We start from the raw sequence: 22,638 nt of genomic DNA, 5'->3' as shown, positions 1-22,638 counted from the left end.
GACAGAATGGTGGTGAGGGAATTACAAAGTTCATTTTCATATCAACTCTGTAATGTGGTTAACACATCAGATTCCTGAAGCGATAGGTTGCAGTATTGGCAAACAGAAGCAGATTGTATCTCCACATGGCGCAATGTAATCACGCGGACACATATACCCCAAGCTGCCTGCACACAGGAGCTATGCAGCAGTCTAGGCTAGCTCAGTATCCTGCCTGGGCTCGTTAACTCTGTTGATAAACAGGCTTGCAGCCCAGATATGGTCCTCATGCAAAGCATTGCATCATGTCTACAAACACATTCAGTGTCAAGGCCTTTGATTGCGGAACGTTAACAGTAAATGGGCCTACCAGCTGAACAGTGAAGGAGGTGTAAGAATTCCTTTTTCATTTCATTTAGATTAACATATTTTCAAATGGCACTGCAAAAGTAATTTGGCAGAAATTAACCTTTGATTTCAAATTAGTGTAAGACAAGGCATTCTGTTTGTCTGCTTTCTTGAAAAAATATTACAACTACTTTCATGAAAGAATAAAAACCCCTGATTGCTGCAGTCTGGGGATGTTCCAAGCAGATGTGTAAATCTTTCTGGTGATTCAAATCAAGTCAGTTGGTAGAGATTCTAATAGAAAATATGAAATAAGCCAACAAAGAGTCACAAGAATGATGAAGGGACTGGAGCACCTCTCCTGTGATGAGTAAGAGATCTGGGACTGCTCAGCCTGGAGAGGGCTCAGGAGGATCTCATCGTTGTATACAAATACCTAAACAGAGAGTGCAAAGAGATTGGAGCCAGGCTCCTCTCAATGGTGCCCAGTGCCAAGACAAAAGGCCATGTGCACAAACCAGAACACAGGAAGCTTCTTCTAAAGCCCAGGAAGCTCTTCTGTGCTGTGTAGGTGATGGAGCCCTGACACAGGTTGACCAAATAGGTGATGAGGTCTCCTCCTTGGAGACACTGAAAACCATCTGGAAGTGATCCTGGACAACCTGTTCTAGGTGGCCTTTGCTGAACAGGAAGGTTGGACCAGGTCACCTCCAAAGGTCCCTTTCATTCTGTGATTCTTTGGTCAGATGAGCTCTGCAAAAAATAGCAGTGTCAGTTTTCAGTGTTTTCTTAGGATCCTTGTTTGAGAGGAACAGTATTTGTGTACTGTTTAATTTGCTCTTCTCTAAAAGTAGAAAATGTCTACTGCTCTTCTGATAATGTTTAAAGCTAGGTTAGATCTTATCCATGGTCTACACCCTTTTCTTTCTGAGTTTATTATGTCAGAAGAATGAGATGGTAGAGTAGTAAGAGTAGTACTTCTTTCCCATGTGTAAATTCAGAGTAGTCAAGGTCTGTAGTTGTGGAAGATTATTAAAAAAACAATAATGCAGTTATAAGTAAAATGGGCTCTAGTAGAGTCTTCTCTGTTTGTCTAAGTCAAGTAATAAACTGAAAAAATATTTAGCTCTTGCTAAGTAATGTATTCAGCTCTTGCATGGTCTTTTGCCACTGTAGACCTCTTACGGTTTGCAGAGTAAAGTATATACTGTAACCTTCTTTTCATAGGAAATTTAAGTGAGTTATCTGAGTCAGGACTGAAACAGTCCAGTGTCTCTTAACTCTCATTCAACTCTATGCCTATTAAAGTGTGTGCAGCAGTGGAGAAGCATGGCTCCTGTGGCAGCACGGTGCTGCATTTCTCTTACTACTGCGGTCAGCTGGCTTCTAGAGCAGAGTTCATTGCCTGCTCCACTCAAGACTTCACTTCAAGTCACTACAGTAAAGCAAAAGGGCTTGTATAACCCAGCTGTGTTCACAGGATTTTTTGCCTGCACTTATTATTAGGTTTAGTAAGTCTTTTTAATTATTTCTTAACTTTGCTGATACTTCATTTGATTTTGTTATGTCAGCTTCTCTAGCCCAAAACAGTCATAATGAAATATTTTTTAAAATAAATTACTTTTCCATAAGCCTTTTTCTAGCTATCTAAATGTAAGTTCGTGTTGCCTATTTCAGAGATAGATAGACATGAATAGGTAAAAGTTATATGAATTAACTTTCCTACAGTCATTACAGTCTCAGTGATAGCAGATGGGAGGTCAGTACAAAAGTGTCTGCATTCAGGCAATCTGAAGGGCATTCAAGTAGTTAATTTTACGCAGAAAAATAAATCTTCTTTGGTTGTACCTCTCCTGAGTAATGGTCCAGCCAGCCTCCAAGCACAGGAAGGTTTTAACATCCCTATCAGAGAACAGCGAGAGCCACCTGCCATGTTGGTACCTGGAAACTAGGAAACTACACCCAAGGTTTGGTCATGGTAGCAGAGTTGGGGCTAGTAACTGGGCCCATCAGTGGCAGCAAGGCAACCTTTGCCATATTTGATGACAAGAGGCATTGTTGGTAATGCTGAGTAACTCTGTAAAGTTAAGCAAATGTACAATGCTTAGAAATACTCCCACAACATCTATTTTAGGTAAAAAATAATTACTACTATATTTACATCCAGTTTGCACGGGTGAAATTAAGTACATGTGGTTTTCTCAGTTTTTCATATCTTTGGACAGAAAACATGTCATTGTTTTACAAAATTCATATGACAGACCAAAAGAAGATAGGTTAGCAAAGGTAGCGCTCATTTTCATCAAATTTCTCTATTTCAGATGCTTTAATTGTTACAGCAACCTGTGTCAAGCATTTAAATTAAAACCTTCAGTTTATCACCTTTTATTCCAGTGGGATTTATAAAACACTGAAGTGGGGAAATATATGATGAGTGTTTTGCTTTTCAGCAGCCATTGGCTCTTCTCCTGGTGCTCATTTTGCAGAGCTGTGGCTTGCAACCACTGCGAGGTAGAGCAGTGAGTTTATAAGTTTATGAGGATTTTGCCAGCTTCTCTTAGGGTAAATTTAATTAATGGTAAAATTAAATGGTTCTCTAAAGATCTCATTTGTGAATATAGATATACACAGTTTGTGTCGTGTCAAAGCTTTACATATACTGTGAAGTATAAGAGTATAATGTTATGTATACTTTGTAAAATAGTCTTCTGAAGAGATTTTGAAACTAGAATTTGAATTTGGAAAGCAAGCAGCAAGCATATATTTGCCTGACACAAAGTTTTAAAAGCTGTCTCTTTCCATAAAATAATTAAATAATACAAGTCAATTTATATTTTCACTGTTAACAAAATAAGACAAAAATCCTGCTTTAAAAAAAAATGGTTTTATTTGAAGCTGTCTTTTGTGTGCACTTTAATGAATTGGTAAAGACAATTAGTAACAGACACTTGGTTACAAAACATGTTTCTTCTTACAGTTACTGACAGTAGCCTACTTCATTGTAGAACAAGTGCAAGGTGGCTATTCTAGCATGAGGGGTTGATGGAAAATTCAGGCAGCTACTATTCTCTATTCTTTTATCATTTTCTTTTCCCTTACCTGATTTTTAAGCCTGTACATTTATGCCCAATCTAAATAGTTCATAGTTTTTAACATCACTTGCTGGTGGAATTGCTTTTATACAGTTTGTTTGTGGAAGATGCAGTTTATGGCCAAAAGACATATGTGACTGGTTTAATGTGAAAAGAGACTTTTTGCATTCATTCCTTGCATGACTCCTCATATGAAGTGTCTTCCAACCTTCTAAGAGTTTCTGTTTTCTTAATTTCATAGTGATAGTTAATACACCATTGGAGGAGATGTTGGAATTTCCCACTAGAATTTCTGTAATAAAATAGTTTAAAATTTATTCAACAAAGTTATTAAACTTTGTTGAAGATTATGAACTTTTAATAAAGTACAAAAAGAATAAGCTGATTCAAGCCTCACCTGTTTGTAATTGGAAAAAAGTTTGTATTAAACTATTTATTTTAGAAAAGCGTCACTACAACTCTTAAAAGGCAATCAAAGAAAATATTTGAGAGTTTTTTATATTATTTATCTCCACAGACTTTGAACTTTTCTATTGAAGACTGTCTTCTTGCCAATTTTCCCTTACAGTATCAATAAATTTGAGTCATCTAGTAAAATATTCCTAGGTGTTTTATATGATCTATTTGAACAAGATCCAATGAGTTCTTCCAGTGATCTTCTATGTGGAAGCAGGGTTTGAACATATTTGCTAATAATAAAACAACTACATAATCAGGATCTTAAGCAAATCTGCAGATATTTTTTTCAAAAAGCACAATGCATCTATGTATTCTCTCTGAATATTCACAGCAGAAGAATATTGAGCGTATACAGTTTATACTTAAAGTTGCTCTACTTCAATCAATGGAATTAGAATAAATTTGCACTGTTTGGTAGGGGTCGTATCTGATAATTCTTATGAGGAATTCACAATAATCTATGCAGACAGAAAACTGTTTATTCCCAATTTAATACTAATAGCTGTTAAAATGTAAATTTCCCTAGGGTCTTCCTAATCTGTGGTCTACAGAGAGATAATATGTTGTGAAATGATGTTTCATCAAATTTAATATTAGATGTGCAGTAAACTCTACACCAATTAATTATCCAGTAGACTTCTAATCCTCATGTTTTCTTTGTTTTGCAATAGCTGTGTGTCAATATGACCAATGAGAAGATACACCAGTATATCAATGAAGTGCTTTTCCTACAAGAGCAAACAGAATGCGTACAAGAAGGAGTTACCATAGAAACTGTGTATTCTCCTGGAAACCATACTGCAGTATTGGATTTTTTCTTTCAGGTAGTCTTCAGATCCACTTTTTATCATGTGTATTTATATACGTATTGCACATTTCAGAATAATATGATTTGCTGTATTTTTCTGATTTATGAATCTACTGAAAAAGTTACAGGCCCAAGGAAACCACAGAGAGTCATTCTAGCTGCTGTTAAAACCTGAGCGGTAACAGCTTTGTTACAATCTAGGGTTGAAGAAGATGTAACAGAAAGTCATTGCCCACATGGATTCACGTGTAGCATCTGTGTATCATGCCATGTCCTGGATGCAGCTATAGTAGTGATCAGTCTCTGTTGTAAATTTGGCAGTTTCTTTGTCCCTGGAGCTAATTTCTGCAGTAAAATTTATAACAAAAACATAGCCTAATCACTTTCCTAAAAGATGAGCAGTAATTTTAATTTTTGGCAAATAAAACATTATTCCATACGTTTATTGCAGTTTTCTTTTGGAAACTTAACAGAATATTTGTATTATTTTTTCCCTTTTCTTTCCATAAGATGTGTTACAGTTTCTCCTGCTAAATTACAAGGTACAACACAAGCAACAACTGGAATTCTGCTGCATAAAATCAGAAAAGTTTCCTTTTCATTTCAGAAACCATCAGGCTTTTTGTCAATGCTAGATGAAGAAAGCCAATCTAATTGGTCAGTGGAACAGAGTCTTTCTAAACGGGTTCAGTCTTACCTGGATGCATCAGATACAAATACAGTGTATTCCTCCACAAAAGATGGAAATGGCAACCTTGCACCAAGAGAACAGGGCTCTACCTTCACTGTTATGCATTATGCTGGCAGGGTAAGTTCTTTGAATGATTGGTTACACACAGTTCATGAAAAAGAGTAAATTCTGCAAGGCTGTCCAACATCTGGTTGTAAATAACAATTCACTTTCTAATGATGAATTTTCAGATGACAGCTTAGCATCAATGCAGTACATGTATAGAATCACTAAACACCGCTATGGTGTTTTCTAGTAGTGTTACAGAATACGTAGATGCTGAACTGGACTTTTTTAGCAGGATTGTGTGTACATAATTCCAACTCCTAAATTGTATCTTCACTGCTTATGAGGAAGAGGGAAGATTGTGATATCTTGGCATAAATGTTTAATGCCCTATTAGTTGGCTTTTACTTTGCTTTCTGAAGTTATTTCAGAACAGTATAGGTTCCCTGTAGATTGTGTGCTGTGTTTATAGGTACCATATAGGATACAAGTATGATTCTGCTCTAAGAAAAAAAAATGCTTTTTTTTTTGTTGGTAATCAAAATTAAAATATCTTTTTTTCTCTCTCTCTTTTTTTTTTTCTGTTGAAATCTCAGAATATGCCGTGTCTCTAAATCTGGCTGTGAAACAGGATGAATGTTTTTCAGTGTTCGTGGCAAAAGCACAGTCTGTTTTGTTAGATAGGCCTCTTACCCTTTTCTTTCCAATACACTCACATTTTCACATTCCTTCCACAATGGCCTGCAGCCAAAATCAAGCAAAATAGTTACATTTAAGTGCATAGTGATTTTTTTTCTTATAATCTGACAGATTGGCCCTTAGTGTGATCTGCTGCCACTTCTCTCTGTTCAGTGTATACTATTTGAAATGAGCCAATGAGGTGGTAGGGCCATAATAAATTGGGGTTCTTGGTTATCTCTTTTCAAAAATTTCTGCTTTAATCGGGTGAGAATGTAAACTGAAAGTTGCAGGAATCAGTCTCTACATCTGAAAAAACTGTTCTGTGTCCTTCCATACTTTCCAGGTCTTAAGCAGTGATTTCATGAGCTGTTTCTTCACTGATGGAATCCCGTAAAAGCTTTGTGCCTGGTAGATTGAATTTGTGTTCAGCTGCTGTACCTAGGATCTACAACACTGTGATCAAATGCACTGTATTGTTCATAAATATGAATGTACTTGTTATTGGTTGATGACTTTACATGTTAGGTGACTTGAAAAACCTAAGAACTCAGGAAAACCTGCAGAACCTGGCTTTTTAGTTACACAGTGGTGCTGTGTGACCTCTAAGTAATCACTTTGGAAGCCACGTGGACACTGCAGGTACTTCAGCTTAACCAGACAACTGACACCTGAATGGTCCCTTAGCAAGAGATAGAAAAGTTGAGTTCAGTGAGCAAGAATCTGGGCGATTATAATAAAGTCTTTTGATTAGGAATGCATATTACAATGCTAAAACAAATGTAACAGCTTTGCTGCTTTTTATGTGAAAGGTAATTAGAGCAACCTTTTTTTTATCTGATTTTCCACATAGCGAATGCTGGGAGTTTTTCTAGCGTGCTGCTAAAATATCAGTTTAGGTTCAGAAGGGAGCTCTTTGTTCTTGCAAGGATAAGAACAGAAGAAAAATAGCTCTCATCTGTGTTGCTAAAGGTATTCCACTGGATGACACTTTCTTCTTTGACAGCTATTTCAGGTGGAACAGATTTATGCTAGTGAATGCTCAGTTGACTATTGGCAGGGAGTACTCTTTGGGAGATAAGTTCAAGACTTGCCTCCAAAAAAAGACTTGCTGGCTCTGTCATATCTCTAAAAAACATTATGTCCCCTCAGCTGTCCAGAGAGATGAGAAATTGGGCTCTGCATGCTTAGGCTTCTTTGACCAAGTTTGTCTTTTGCAGCAATATATAGAAATATATACAGAAAGGCATATTCTGTATCTCTCACTTGGCAAATTTGTTCCTGGCCAATGATATAACCGTGGTCATTATGGAAAGGATAAAGAGTATTTGGGCAGTACTTAAATTCTTAACCTAAATACCCTGAATAGCTCCCTGGAGGCTCTACTTTCATCATGAGGCCTTCTACTTAGGCCCAAATTATTTGCCAGAGGTAAGTGGTTTGAATAGGTCTGCTACTGGGAAAGAGTTATATAACTGTGCAATGAATGTTTTCTGAAATTTATTAGCACTTAAAATGATAGAGAGAAGAGCTAACAGAGGGAACCAGATGTCTAAATTCCTTTATAAATCTGTTCTGTAGTTTTAGGTAAATATATTTCCATGAAGTTTTGTTGTGATTATCCAGATTTGTCAAGGCAGTATAAAAAGCTTCCATGCACCAGAGAACTGATAAGAAAGCAGCAGCAAGGCAGCTTTATTAATATCACAATCACAGCAATAAGCACATTTCTTAAAAATGGAAGAAGTTTGTCTTATTCTCTAAAGAAGGACGTTTGTTAACATTGAAGTTTCAGGTGCCTGGTTCTAAAACTTAAACTGTGAGTGGTATGGAGAACTCTTTTCATTAATGTGTATTTTATCTTTGCATAGTTGTTTACATTTTTTTCTTTTATTACATAGACTCTTGGTTTGACCTTTTCTTATAATAGTAATGACATTTGATCTAAAATTATGAATAAATAGATGGCTCTCCAAGTAATATAAATTCACACATTCTTTTGAAGTCAGTGGAGATCCTTTGGTTTACATTGGCCTAGTAACTATGCCAGACTGTCAGGTTGTACTTTGCAACCATATGGCAGTAAAATGCTCATGTCCCTTGCCAAAAGAGAAGAGTTCCTGTGCAAGTGCTTAGCAGCCTGTACTTTAATAGTGAGTGAGCAAGATCTTTAAAGACACTTGTACTACTTTTCCTATGTAATGGAACTCTTACTGAGCTATCATTGGTTGAAATTTCCTAGGATTTGATAGGAATTTACATAAAATCTGATGATAGCACTCTAATACTAAATAATTACTTACATGGATTTTTTTCCTATCTGATGAGTACATCTTCCTAAGTTGACGAAAATACTGAATTTTAAAAATCAAGTTTTTAAAACTTCTGATGCTTTTCTTGAGATTGTACTATTATTATGTCTTGTACGTATGTGGTAGAAGTTATTTGTGACTTATGTTTAATGAAATTAATTAATAAATCAGACTTTAAATACATCAAGTTTTATTGGCACTTAAAAAGAAGAATTTAATATATTAAGTGACAGTATAATTTGACATGTTTTAGTAGTCATTTTTAGTAGTCTGATATCAATTGAATGAGTTAAAAACAAGTTTGGATGAAGCAGTCTTTCTCTGTATCGTTACCTTTGGAAATCACCAAATTCAAAACCGGGAAGCTGATTTGATTCACTCTAACAGCAATTCTTCCTCTGATTGTAATGCCTTTAACTTGGTAAAGCTTCTCATTATTTACATGAGTATAGCTGAAAGATTAATCAGACCCAGAGGGTAGAAAAAGAATTACCAGTTAACCATAGCAGGTAGTCGAAATTCTTCACTTCTAATCTTAATCATTTGTTTTCAAATGGTGGCTCTAGGTTGCTGTTTGTGGAAGTAACAGTGAATGCACGCTTTATCTTCAACAGAAGGTGAGGGCAGACAGCCTGATTTCCCTAGGTAACAAAAATTTTATCTGCTGTGTAGTTCACAGTCAATGTAAAACTGTCATCTGCAGCAAAAGTTAATGTTCCAAGTTGGAACATTAGGCTCCTTGTCCTCATGTATGCAGTTATAAGTCCAGAAAGAACTGGGTTTTGATGTATTAACTCAGCTACCATTAGAGTAGCTATTTAAGCAAACTCACACATGCAGTTATATTGGAAAAAGCAGCAATTAGAAGTGCTGCCTTACTGAAGTGACTGGCCATTTTACATTTAATTTAGATGACAGACAGCCTTTTGTGAACAAAACTGGTATCTTTAGCCTTACATTACAAGGAAATTATGACTGACACAGATGTCTCTGTGCAGTCTTGAAGACCTCTAACGTTGATATCTCAATATTTTATCTCAGATAGTTATAGGAAACTTGTCTTTCTTTTCCATTATCAAGTCTTTTTGATAGATTATAGTTATGCATTGTGAAGTATCACCTGTTCCCTTATGTTTTATGCTCAGTAGCCTTTCCAAGGACTGCACATACCATACTGTTGTTCCAAGCCTAATTAGCCTTACATTATTTTAGAACAGGCAGTACTAAGAAAAGAAGAGATAATGGACTGGAAAGGCACAGAATCAAAATGAATCCAGGAAGAAGTATGGGGGAAAGAGGCCCTGAGTAATGTATAAGGGAAAACAGCACCAAAGAATTTTGAATCCAAGCTTGATTTTCTAGAGAAACAGTACTTTAAGAAAATCTCTGTGTATGGTGCCATTTGGAGAGACCTTAGTTGTTTTTTTTGTATGCTCTTGACTGCTTTGGAATGGAAAAAGTGAAATAAAAAAGGAAAACAGCATGCACGAGTAAGCTTCTGCACACAGAAGAGATCAATGCATAAGTGAGATTTTTCAGTGAAAGCCAAGAGAGAATGCTGTATTACACAGATGTGACAGAACCATCCTGTGGAAGGAAGCAAACAAATCTTTCTTCATTGCTCTTGAATTTTACTCTTATGCCTGCACAACACTGAATCTGCCTTTATCCACAGAAGCACTATGATACCATAGTTAACTCCATGATGACATGCTTAGCAAAGGCTGCTGAGAATAATTGTATTTGATAATATCAAGTATTTTACTTTGTCTCCTAGTTTTAATTTTGCAGCTGAACAGAATTCTACGATGCCTTGATGTATTGCAAGTCTCTTCTAAGATCCATTTAATGTCTTGGTATCTGAGTGCTCTAAGACAAATGCTTATCTGCTCAGTTCAGGCAGAAAGGAGAAAAGAATGATTTAGGTTTTATAAGACTAAAAATAATTCTAGTGGAAGCCTTTATCTGGAAGTTGTTATACACATTGCCCTGAACACTGGCAGTCTGATCTCCTCTGGAAAAAATCTGCTTGTACAGGTTATTGCTTTGTTTCTGCTGCCTGGTGTAAATGTAGGTATTCCCAGCTGCTTCTAGCCAGGCCTGACTCCCTGGAGGAAATAGGTGTTTCGTGGGTGTGATTGATAAACACATTTAGCTACTAGCTGAAACAACTACAAAAGTGTAATACTGAATTTCTAGATATTTTTCTTGATAACATTAATATTTACGCTGTGGGCTCTCATGTATTATAGAGCTTGACATGAATATGCCTCCAAAATCTCAACCTTACTGATAGTTATGAGTTTTGAAGAATAACATTTCATCACTATTGTTGTTGTTGTTAATATTATTACTTTGAGGGAAGAATGAATGCTAATAAGTAAACCAGAAATCTATTATCTTAGCACAATTCCAGGAGACACAGCTTTACCTGTAGTGACATTTAACATAGCATTGTATGAGGTAATGAGCAATTTCATTGTTCTTATAATCTGAATAATGTGTCATAGTTTAAGCTTTATGCAGTTTAAATTTATACTTGCATCAACAAATCTGGTAGGCCTCTTGTCACTGTTTCCTTGCTGCTGCTTTGACTTTTAGTACTGTAATAAATTGTTCAGAGCAAAAGACCAACTTCTTTGCTCTATAAAGCAGTGCACATAATGTTCTTTAAGTGCAGATCAATGTCTGTGCCATTTCTCAGCAATGCACATTTCAAAAATACCTCTCAGCTGTCAGCTCACCTTCACCAATGCAGTTGTCTCCAAAATGCCTTATATATCCCAGGCAGACTCAGAAACTGAACCTCTAAATCAAAAAACAAAAGGAGATGGATTAATCAATAAGGATGCTTTCATTTTCTCTATTTTTTTCCCCAGGCTGAATCCCCAGACATAACAATCAAATCAGTCTCGTCTAAGCTATACCAAAGCCTATAAAGGTTATTTGACAAAGATTCTCTTTTTCACACAAACAAGATAGTTGTACATTTTCCTCTTTTTTACCTTCTTGCTTTCTCACTTTCTTTCCTTAAGTAGATTTGATTTTGGGCATTCATTTGCAGGCTTGCCTTATGGAAAGAATAATAAAACATCCCTTTGGTTTCTAAATATCTGCTGGTTTTAATACTATATTATTTTTAACTGAATGTTAGAATAAGACTTTACAGAATGCTTAAAAAGTATTTACACTACTCATTCCTTAACAAGACTTGTCTGGGGAGAGTAAGAAGCCCAGTGATCCTTAGAAAAATGGTATATTCAAGTTATTAAATACTATCAGAAGCATTTAAGTACTGTCAGAAAAGTAGCAACTACAGGTGATCCTTTAGTTCACTGAAATATACGTTATTCTAAAGAATATTTATATAAACATTATCTTCTTATAATGACTCAAAAAACTGTGATTTCATTATTAAAAATAGTAATATTTTTTTTTAATTGTGGATGCAGCCAAATGAACATAATATTCTAGGTAGCATCTTCCTAGCTTTTAAAGTCTTCCATTAACCATGAATATTTTTGGCTTATTACAAGATATGAAAGCAAAAAATAACTGAAGGAGTTGATGAAGAGTATTTGTAAAGGTGGCTTTATTGATAACGTATTTTGGAAAATGCAGTAAACAAATAAAACTCTCGTCAAAGTCAAGTGATACAATTGGGGATACTTCATCTCAGAAGTCAGATTTCTCAGGGGAGATATAAAATTACATGGCACGAGGATAACTAAAGTGAAGAAGTGAGAGCATGTTAGACAGTAAAAGGGCCATACAGTTCTCTGTGAACCTTCGGTATGCAGGCCTTCTGTCTTCTGGCTGTTGGCTTTTTATCTCTTATTCTGATTTGCTTTTTCTCACATTAAAACCAGGCACACAGATTTAAATGACCTGAAAACAGGTTTGTAACAAGCAGAATGAAATGATTTTTTGTTTGTTTGTTTTATTTTTTTGCAAAGCAAGTTACCAGTGGAACTCCTTTCCTTGGAGCATTGGGAGTGCCAAAAATATTAATGAGCTCAGAGAGGAAATATCTGTCAAGAGGTATTAACCCAAAGATGAGATACATCTTACAGAGCCAGAGCTCCATAATGGACAGAGGGGAACTTAAGGGAGGCAAAGTGGAAGTATTACTCACTATTTTCCCCTGAAAGTCCACGACTAAATGATTTTTGGACCTGCCCCACCACCTATAGGCTTATGTTAAGCTCTCTTCCTTTCTGATCTTAGGTAGGGAAGCAAATCCAGTCCCTTTCTTTTTTTAACGTTTTACTGAAACAAAACAACATGGAACTGTGCACTATTTATAATAAAAACAACTGGTTCAGATATTATTTAATATTTATTATTTAGATCTTGTTACCTTTGGTTTCCTTTGGTCTACTCTGAAATGTTCATCATATAGAGCAAAACAGAACAAACAGTTATAGTAAATGGAAGTGGGAATAAGAGGTATGTTTTATAATAGCAGAACCACGAGCTAAGCTAATGCACAATTCCTACCAGAATCTTGTAATGTTTGTTTGGGATTTTTCTCTTCAAAATAGCTATACAGTGGACTTGAGTGCTAATTAGTGCTGAGTTTTGGCTGAGTTTACTTTAGAAAGCCACTGGGAAAAAAGCAGGGAAAATACACATGCTTTAGGCAGAGTACCTCTGTAGATTGGTATCTCAGAGGGGGCCAGAATAATACTAACAAAACAGGCATCATAGAGAGGCCTTCTTTTTCTCTCTGTGTAACTAACAAATACTGAGTGCCATTTCATTAAGTCACTTTTCATGTCCTTAGGCAGTGAATTAATTTACCAATGTACTATGGGAAAAGTTTCAGAGACTTAGCAATGTATTCATAAAAAGGAATCCTGTGAACATTTATGCATTTTATATGTTATGAGAGATGTCTTATGAATATAGTTCTAGAAGTTGGTGATGTATTATACTACTACCAGTACTGAACCGTCTCCATTTCAGGGTAGACATTTAATCATAATGTATTATCTCCCATTGCTATACTTACCTACTCTTCCCATCAATAGTAATCCTCTTCTTCTAATTTAGTCAAAGCCTAAGACACTCAATTAGGAACTGGCATTATGAATTTGTCAAATAAGTTCTGTTAATTACCTTTTATAGACCAATATGGGAGAACATTAAGTACACTGAAAACATTTAATAATCTACTTAAATTATTCTAATAGTTTACTATGTTGTATGTTCTTATGAGATGCAGTTAAAATATTATGTATTATTGCAACTGTCATGGAAATTAATGTAATCTATTGTTATACTTTTTCCATGGGAGATGCTGTACTAATTACATCATCTAAGTATAATGGATTATACATCATATAATCTTTTTCATGAGTAAGATAGTATTACATAATTGTCAAATGACCCAATGGAAAAGAAAATTAATGATCTGATTAGTGTTACTTATCTTTATTATAAATTTATAGCTTTATTAAATATACAGGGATAAAAACTCCCCAAGTACCTAAGGGACATAGATTCAGTAAGAAATTTAAAACAGATTTTAGGTAAAAGCATGGTTCCGAGGTAAAGAAAAACAAACCATTTTAAGAAGTTCCCATCAAGTATCTATCTACTCCTGGTGATACTAAAGACAATGTTTTTTCTTTTTTTTTTCCTGTTTAAAATTCTCTTCGAATACTACTATTGTGCAAACCACAGTTTGATTCTAAACCCTGTAAACTAACTAGCTGCCATCACCATTAAAAGATACCAAATACCCATCTATTTTCCAGAAATAAGCTTTCTGTAAAATTTCCCTTCCATTCAAAAAGTCATAAAGTAGTACTTACTCTTCATGCAGTAGCCCAATGGTAAAAGCTTTCATCTGAGGAACAGGAAGCGCTGGTTTAGCTTCTGTCTTAGCCTGAACCTAAGGGGACACAAATAAGGCTCCATGATGGGGGTGATCTTAGAGTTCTGGGAGATCAGAAGGAAAATCTTCCCGGAGTTAAAGCTATGTGTGGATACAGCACAGAATTCTAAATTAAGAGAATATGATCCAGAAGAAATTTAGAGATTTAATTATTATTACATGTCTCAACATAAAGGGAAGAAGCAGTTTCTCTTAGTGCTGAACAGCCTGTCCTCTTAGGCCACCGTAAGTGCTTTGTGAGGTAAGAAATTTTAGTTCCCACCTCAGTCAGCAGAAGGAAATGCAGCAGAGGTACTGAAATTCACTCTGTGGGTTTAGCAAAACTGGCTTAGTGTGCATTTGTCTGACACTTGGGCTGATTCTTGTTCTCAGTAAGGTAGCAGGCCTTAAAGACTCCAAGCTTTGTAGCTATGTTGCCTTGAATCTCACTTGTGAGTTGGGTGTTTCTGTCTTGTTTTCTGAAGAGTAGCATCTATGTTAGTAAACACAATTATCAACCACGCTAAATAAAGAAAGAAAACAAGAGGAAAAACTGACTAAAAATTGGTTGACTTGGAAGAGTGGTTGTAGGAAAGAGTGGTGAGCAGCCCAGTTCTGGGTGGCAGTAGACATCATTCTACAATGCCAAGTTCAATTCTAGGTGGAATTAGATACTTATTTCATTTCAACTAGTTCTAGAGCATTTCCCTTTCAAGGATCTTTTGATTTAGTCACTTACTTCTCTCACGTGCTGAACTTGAAGTATAGCAAGTCCAGTCCTTGATTCTTTTCTACAGACCAGTCAGATAAAGGCTGGGCATCATCATGGTTTCATAGTTTGTTGGTGGAATTTAGGTCTATTGAAAGATTGTAGCCATTAACCTCTGTGTTAAGTGTCCTCAGCTGCAGCTGGTGTCTTGCATATCAGGGCTGGCCATCTAATCTACACTCATAGTGGTTGGGAGTAAGCACTTGCTAGGATGGAATGCATCCCATTGAAAAATAGGGCAGATGAGTAATGGAATAAAATACCTTTTCCTGCGTATGTACATAAGTCATGTGTGCCTGAGTTGTACTCAACCATACTTACATAAGGTGAGATAAATTCCATCATTTGTATTTAGACTAGTTTTCAAAACAGAACATCGGTAGCACAGTTAATTTTTAGTTGTGCCAAAAACCTATTCAATATTGGTTGCCCTACTAGCCAAGATGTGAAACATAATCACAAATTATTGATATGAAAATTCTGTTTCACTATATTATTTTCATCATTGTATATTGTAAAATATTGATATTTTAAGCAAAATAAATTTAAATTTGGAAAGATGAGGGCAAAGAAATCTGATAATGGGGATACAAAAGTTTAATCTTGCGCTTCAGACTCAGTGACTGCATTTTGGTCTCAGTGCTACTTTTCTGTATAGTAGCAGCTGAGGTAGGCTCAGTATTAAAACAGGCACTTGGACATATTCAATTATTTTGGATGTACCTTCAGGAAGTCTGGCTGGAGCATTGGCGTTTGTTCACTTTGGAGTACCAAGCACATACATTATTTTATCCGCATTCAGATGACAGATGGAGAAACACTCCAACAGTCTGTTCTTGAAATTATGACATAAGTCTGCCGATGTCTTCCAACATTTTTATGTACATAGCTGTTAGAAGGGTAAATGGAATTTTTACATAACCTATAGACTGAACTTGCAGCCAGAAGCAGTATAAATGACTAGGGCTTGGTGTCAGTGTGAACCAGGATTCAGATTGCTCCACTAGTATCTGTTATGGTTGGTGTGAGCAAAACATGGTGGTCCAGGACTGATGCACTCATCCAACAGGGAAAGTAATGTTTATGTTACTCTTTTCTATGCACTTCTGATTCAGCCTTGCATTGTGAAAGTGTGTTGGAATCAGTCTGATGAAATTTCTATATACTTGCGGAGACACAATGTTCAGCAACCAGTTCTTCTGGTTAGCATTGTTATTAAGAAAGACACTACCTGGTGCCAGTCTTTAACTGTTGAATGGAAAAAGAAACACAGCTTCATTTCTACTGCTGTAATATTTTTAATAGGTGCGGTGATCATTACTAATGATGTCACACTATTTTATTATAGGTTACATACGAAATTGCTGGTGCAGTAGAAAAAAATAAAGATTCCCTTTCACAAAATCTCATATTTGTAATGAAAAGTAAGTAAATGGTTTTGTCGTTGCTGTTGTTAGAAATCAAGATGTTACAACTGGACTTTGATTTTCCTTTTTTAAGATAGTGCATACATATTTTTATTTCCAGTAAAACAAACAAATAAATAAATAAAAAGTCATCCTCATCTTCACTGCTTGAGTATGGTTTTTAAAAGCAGCATCACCTGGGTATTCTTGTTTTCCAGTGAATAGATATGAGTCTTCATTGAAATACAAAATTAAATACCTTTCCTTGTACATATTGTATTATTATGCCTAATAATAATGCATTTCCATTTATTATTTAATAATTCATAATTGGATAATTAAAAACCTAATTCATTTACTCTTTCTATGAAGAAAAACAAAACATTTTCCTTGGGGAGATTTCAATACACTGTGAGATGTTGTTTGTCTTTGTTCCAACTAGTACAGTCTTTCACTTAATATCTTTGATTTGTATTTATTTCAAAAGGAATAAAGATCTTTTGGAAGCAGTGTTTGTCTTCCAAATCAAACCTGCTGTTACAGTTTATTGGTTTTTTAGCAATTTTACTGTGAATCTAAACTAGTAAAATAATTGATGCTTGTTAAAGGCAGCTAGCATACATGAAGGATTAGAAGAGAAATGAAAGAATTAATCTTGACTATAATCCTATTGATTATAGTTTAAAATACATTCCTGTTCTTACTATTGGAATTTACATGATAATGTACCAAATAGCTTAAGAAGTTTTATCATCAATTTCCGGTGTATTCTATGGGAGAGAATTCTTCCATTCTCTCAGATTCCTTTTGCATCGTCGTTGCTATTTTGTGTAATAATCTATGCAGCTGTTAAAAGGGAGAAATGGAGAATTGGATTGCTTATAAAATATTTGATTTGCTGAGAGTGAGTATATATAATTAACAAGTCAAATAATAGTAAATATAATTAATGGAAAAATTCTTAAGGCAGAATATTTAAAAGGATCTAAGTGACTTAAGGGCTACATTCCTTCTTTTTGTGACTTAAGCTTTTCAAACTTAATGCTATTGATTGTCAGTGACATTTTTCCTTTCGTGTCAATTTCATAAGTTATGTAGATGTATAGCTTAAGTGCTTTCTTCTTTTGTTTTTCATTGAATTTTGTTTCCTTACTTAGCTAAAAACTTTTAAATACACTAACAATATCAAAGTCATTTTCATGTATATGTTCGAAGGTGGATCATGTATGTCCTGTACATGAACCAGGAGATAGTATTAACGTAGTTTTTATCTATTTTGACTTGAAGGGCATAATTTTAATGTCTTTCTTAATGCTTTCTATTAATTTGTCCGTATTTAAAAAATGGAATATGTCTACCAATTTTGGTGAAAGTATCTTTTTCATAACTTTGTTATTAGTGCTAAATCAGCAATAATAATCACAGAAAAGAAGAAACATCTATTATATTTAAACATCTAGTAAACATATATTTACTCTGCTGTTAAAGAGCAAACTGAAGATTTCTGCTTGATACACAAAACTTAATGACATTTTTAACAACCTTTATTTAATTTATCCTTTAACTAGAATTATTATAAAGTACCCTATCTATCTTAAGATTCACAGTTTTAGTTCAAAAACATCCCTTGAAAGTAATTTGTTCTGTACTAATTATCACACTGCATAAAAAATGTGTGGCATTATTCTTTTTTTAATATTTTAAGTGTGATTCTGATGTTAAGAATCATGAGCTTAGCTTACTATAGTTCTGTCCTTCACCTAGCCTTTTTTATTTTATTTACTCTATTCCTATGCTATATTTTATATAACTGTTTTCATTTGGTACAGTGACTGACCAAAATTAACTGCTGTCAAGTTCCTTGATCATTTCTCAATGCTACTTGTTGGATAAACAGTGCATCATGCATCTCTTACATTGCTTTAATAGATAGATATATTAGTAGTCAGTAGTGGAATAAAAATCAAACATGATCATAACATATGTGATTAAGTTTGGACAGATCATAGCATAAGAGGTTTTGTTTTCTGTCCTGTTTTGTTTAGAGTAGGACCTAAGTAGTTTTAAAAAGAATGTTACCATTACTGACACTCTTAGGTATTGAGTGCTCTTTGGTAACTATCATTGCATAAAATAATAGTTTTGGGGGAGTCCATTTGTTTTACACTTATTTTTTTTACCTGTCTGTTACCATATGCATCTTTTTACTTCCTTTATGTATATACTTGTTAAACTGTATTTTATTTTCATGCATTAATTTCTTCTTTTTTCCTAGCCAGTGAAAATGTAGTCATCAATCAATTGTTCCAGTCCAAACTGACGCAGACTGGATCACTTATTCCTCCATATCATTCCCTTAAGTTCAAGGGATGTAAAGCAGCTCTGCTGAATAAAAAAACATCAGTAGCCTGTGCAAGTGGAGAAACAAAGAAGTACGTGGAGCTCAGCAAGGTAGTAATTTCTGATACTTTTGTGGTTTTGTATGGAGACCAACTCTGTAATTTTTTTTTTAAATATTGTTTTTATATTGTCACTTGCATATATATGTCTCAGATGATTTGAAAACAAAGTGAACTTGGACATTTCTGAGCTTGCCTCTTTTTCTGCTAGCTGTCAGCCCCAGAAGTTAAAAAGCAAAACAAACAAAACCAACCAAACAAAAACCTTGGTAGGGTGTTATAATGTAGTTGGTAATGTCACATGGGGCACCTCTCTTTTGCAGAGAAATCACGTGGTTTGCAGAGTCAATTCTTGATAGAGATTTGGAATTCCTCCTTCTAGAAAAGAAGCGAGTAGTTCCCCCAGTGCACCAGCTGCTTTGCCAGGCTTCTTCAATCCTGCAGCTTTATTTTTGGCTTACAGCTGCACAAGATTGATTCTACCACAGGATTAAGGAGCTTGTTCTCACGTGTCTTTTAGAGGGCTTTATGCAAGCACTTCCACAGAATAGAGATGGGTGTTTCCTCTGCTGATAGTACCGTAATTCTTGTCTACTGTTCTTGTCAGTAATCTCAGTGGAAAAACATAAGTTGAAGTGAATGGTGTTGGCTTAAGGATATATTTAGCAAACAGCTGAGGCATCACAAGGTGCATTTAGGTGCCTTTCTGCTATAGTAACAGCTTCCTAAAGGAAGTTTCCTAAGCTTTTGAAAAAGATCCTAGTCCCATACATGGAAGGAAGCATGAAAGGCATGTTTAAGTTAGAAGCCTAAAGAAGCTGAGAGGAAACACCACGCAGCTGGGACCTCTGAAGCCATGAGGCCTTTCACCAGTCCAAAATAGCTTTTAACCAGAAGTTACTCTATTGAGAGTGAGATAAGGTGTTCAAATTCCTTTGGGAAGCACAGTAAATTAAGTCAGATCTTCCAGATTCGGTGATAATGGTTTGAACTGTTGTCTATTAGATGGAAGGTGATTAAGACTTTCATCCTTCGTCTGTCCACAGAGGCAAGGATTGCTTGGTTTCCTGAAAGTAGGCTTTGAGATGAACTATGAAAGTAAGACAGTACACTACTTAGTCTATAGATACTAAGTTGGCCTAATTTGAGCAAGGTAGTATGCTGCCCTGGATGACTGAAGCATAGCATAATATATCTAGGCTGTTCCAGTGCCAACACTACTACTTTTTTGGAGTAGACACCTGATGAGGGAGCTGGAAGTAGGTAAGTGCTTAATTTCTTTTGTGGATCAAGTCCTCATCTATAACTGTCCTTTCTCACTTAATTTCTTCCCTTCACCAGCATAGCCTTGAAAGTCCACTGTGATAAGCTAAAATTATGTAATTGTTTTGTTGCTGTTATTGTAATTGAAAATGCAGTGTAATGGAAGTTTTTTATCAGCTTAGAATTGAAATGAATACGTTTTGGAAAATTGTAACTACTGTATTTTTATTGGATTTTATCCTGAGGGAAAAGGCAACAAAGGAAAAAAAGAGAGAAAAAAAAAAAAAGAAAAAAGAAAAGGGAGAGGAAGAAAAAGGAAGATGGATATCAAGACAAGAATTATCAACTAGCGGATGTCATTTTCTAGCTGAAATCTGATACAGATACATATGATACACTGTATAATGTGTGTTATAATTTGATGAGAAATACAAAGCGAAAGGCTGCTGTGTATGAATATTCTAGACTCCTCAATATCCAGGGAAGAGAAAGCCACATTCGAGTCCAAAGGTCACATACGAGTTGGTTATGATTTCCTTGACCTTTCAGCTTTTCATCTGCCATTTTAACTATTTCCTGGGTTATATAATTACAGATGTATCTGTCGATGGCCATGTATTTACCTACTGTTAGACCTCTCAGGTCTAACAAGTGACTTTTTCATTGTTTTGGAATGTGTTGTCATAGGTAAGGGTAGGCTACCTCTTTGAACTCACCACTCTACTTTTAGTAGGATCCAAGAGAACAGTGAATCCATCTCAAAATAGACATGAAAGCTGGTAGATCGAAAACCGGTCATAATTCTGGAGTGCATAAGGACTTGCAGGAATGGGGGTCTCAAGTCTCTGTGATGTGTGAAGGCTGTGTTTCCTTTTCACATAAAACAAAAAATATTTTCATTATTACTCTCACAACTCTCTTTTGCTGATGTCAGCTCTTGCACGCTTGTTTTTCTGTAATCTTTTCCTAATGTATGACGTTGCTGTCCCCTCCCTTCCTTTGGAAGAGTCAGTGGGCTTCACAGTTCAAATATTAGCTGAGTCACGTGAATCACGTCACTAGTAAAAAGCTCTTCTCATCATTGACTTTTCATTGTTCGTTGTAATGATCACTTTGCTTCATTGACTGTTCTTTGAAGAGCTTTCTGTTGCAAAACTTATGCTATGTCTTTTGGTTAAAGCTTTAAAATGTTATGCTGGTGAAGAGATTTTTAGGAGGCTTTGGCTTCTTAACAGAGATTGCAGAGTTTTATATACATATATATTATTTCTGTATGTTGGAGGTATAATACTTTTCACCTTAAAGCTGTATATTCAAGAGTAATAGAGAAGCACAGCTTTCGTGATGTACCCTTGCTCTTAAGCCATACCTAAAGATGTCAAGGAGATTGTTTTAAATTCGTCTTTGGTTCTTGCTTTGCTTCCTTCCTTTTCTATCTCTGAACCAAATTCCTACTTCCTGTGGGAAGTTTATGCAAAACAGGGCAGCTGGCAAAAAATTTAGCATCCTGGCTCTTCCACTAACTCAGCTAATGGTCTAGAACTAGTGATTTAATTTGTTGTGGGAAATAGGTGAGTACAGAGGTAACTTACTATTGTTATACTCTTAAAACGTTTTGTGAACATTAACTGAGAAATACCATAGTCATGCTAGTGTTTTTTTTTTCTTTTACGAGACAACTTGTAGCAAACAGCTTGCTTTTACTTTTCTGTTTTGCCTTTAAAATCTTATTTCATTCTATTAAGTGAGATTAGAAATAAAAAAAAAATTTCCAGAATCTAGCATAGTGGTTAAAGAATTGCTAACACTGCAAAATTGTTAATGGAAATTGGCCTTGGAAGGCCAAACTGTGGAAATGGACCCTTTTTTCAAGCAATAGAAAAATTGCAGGACTAGGCCAGAATGTGCTGACCTGATAGAAAGGGAGTTTTATGGTGTAAGTGGACTCAAGAAAGGCAATAAAAAGAAAAGTCAAAGGTGAAAAGGCCTTGATACAGAAGTTGGAATCAAAGAGCTTGGCCGAATCCTACAGTGCTTTAGTTTTTCATTCTTTCTGCAAAAAAAGTTTAACAAAAAGGATAACAGGACCTTTTATAGGGTGCTTAGTTCTTTTTTGTCTCAAAGATAGGAAGTAGAACAGTATAAAATAAATTCATTCTCTACTACCAGCTCCTGTGTGTGGGAAGGATAACATTGGTTCTAACATAATATGACGTTATTGATAATTTATGGCAAACAGACAAAAATTACTTCAAAAAAAGTTAAACTGCATTCACATTCCTGTACAACTACATTGTACAGGAAAATAAGTTTTTCAAAATATTCATATTATTGGTTTGCTTTCAACATTTTCTAATTATCTTTGCTTACATTTAGCCACTTAAGCATCTGCCAAAGACATAAGGAAACTTTTCAGAGAGTTACAGAATGGTGCTACTAATATGCAGACTGTATGGGATGCTGTCTGCACAAGTTTTACTTCTACAGTAGAATTTCCAAGCCAAGGCT

General features: G+C 35.3%; 1 protein-coding gene across 1 annotated transcript in view; it reads left to right on the top strand.

The window, feature by feature from the left end:
- MYO16 (myosin XVI) overlaps positions 1-22,638 on the top strand; it is a 257,006-nt gene that overhangs the window by 154,066 nt on the left and 80,302 nt on the right. Inside the window, exons 21-24 of the mRNA XM_065741050.1 lie at positions 4,550-4,702; positions 5,294-5,494; positions 16,411-16,486; positions 18,744-18,919. Of these exons, the coding sequence (XP_065597122.1) occupies positions 4,550-4,702; positions 5,294-5,494; positions 16,411-16,486; positions 18,744-18,919 (606 nt within the window). The remainder of the gene's footprint in view (positions 1-4,549; positions 4,703-5,293; positions 5,495-16,410; positions 16,487-18,743; positions 18,920-22,638) is intronic.

Source organism: Cyrtonyx montezumae, unplaced genomic scaffold, assembly GCF_038088225.1.
Source record: "Cyrtonyx montezumae isolate F1298 unplaced genomic scaffold, pur_monq_1.0 scaffold_3, whole genome shotgun sequence".
Lineage (NCBI taxonomy): Eukaryota > Metazoa > Chordata > Aves > Galliformes > Odontophoridae > Cyrtonyx > Cyrtonyx montezumae.
Note: the sequence above shows the minus strand (reverse complement) of the source record. Positions and strands in the feature narration are given on the sequence as shown.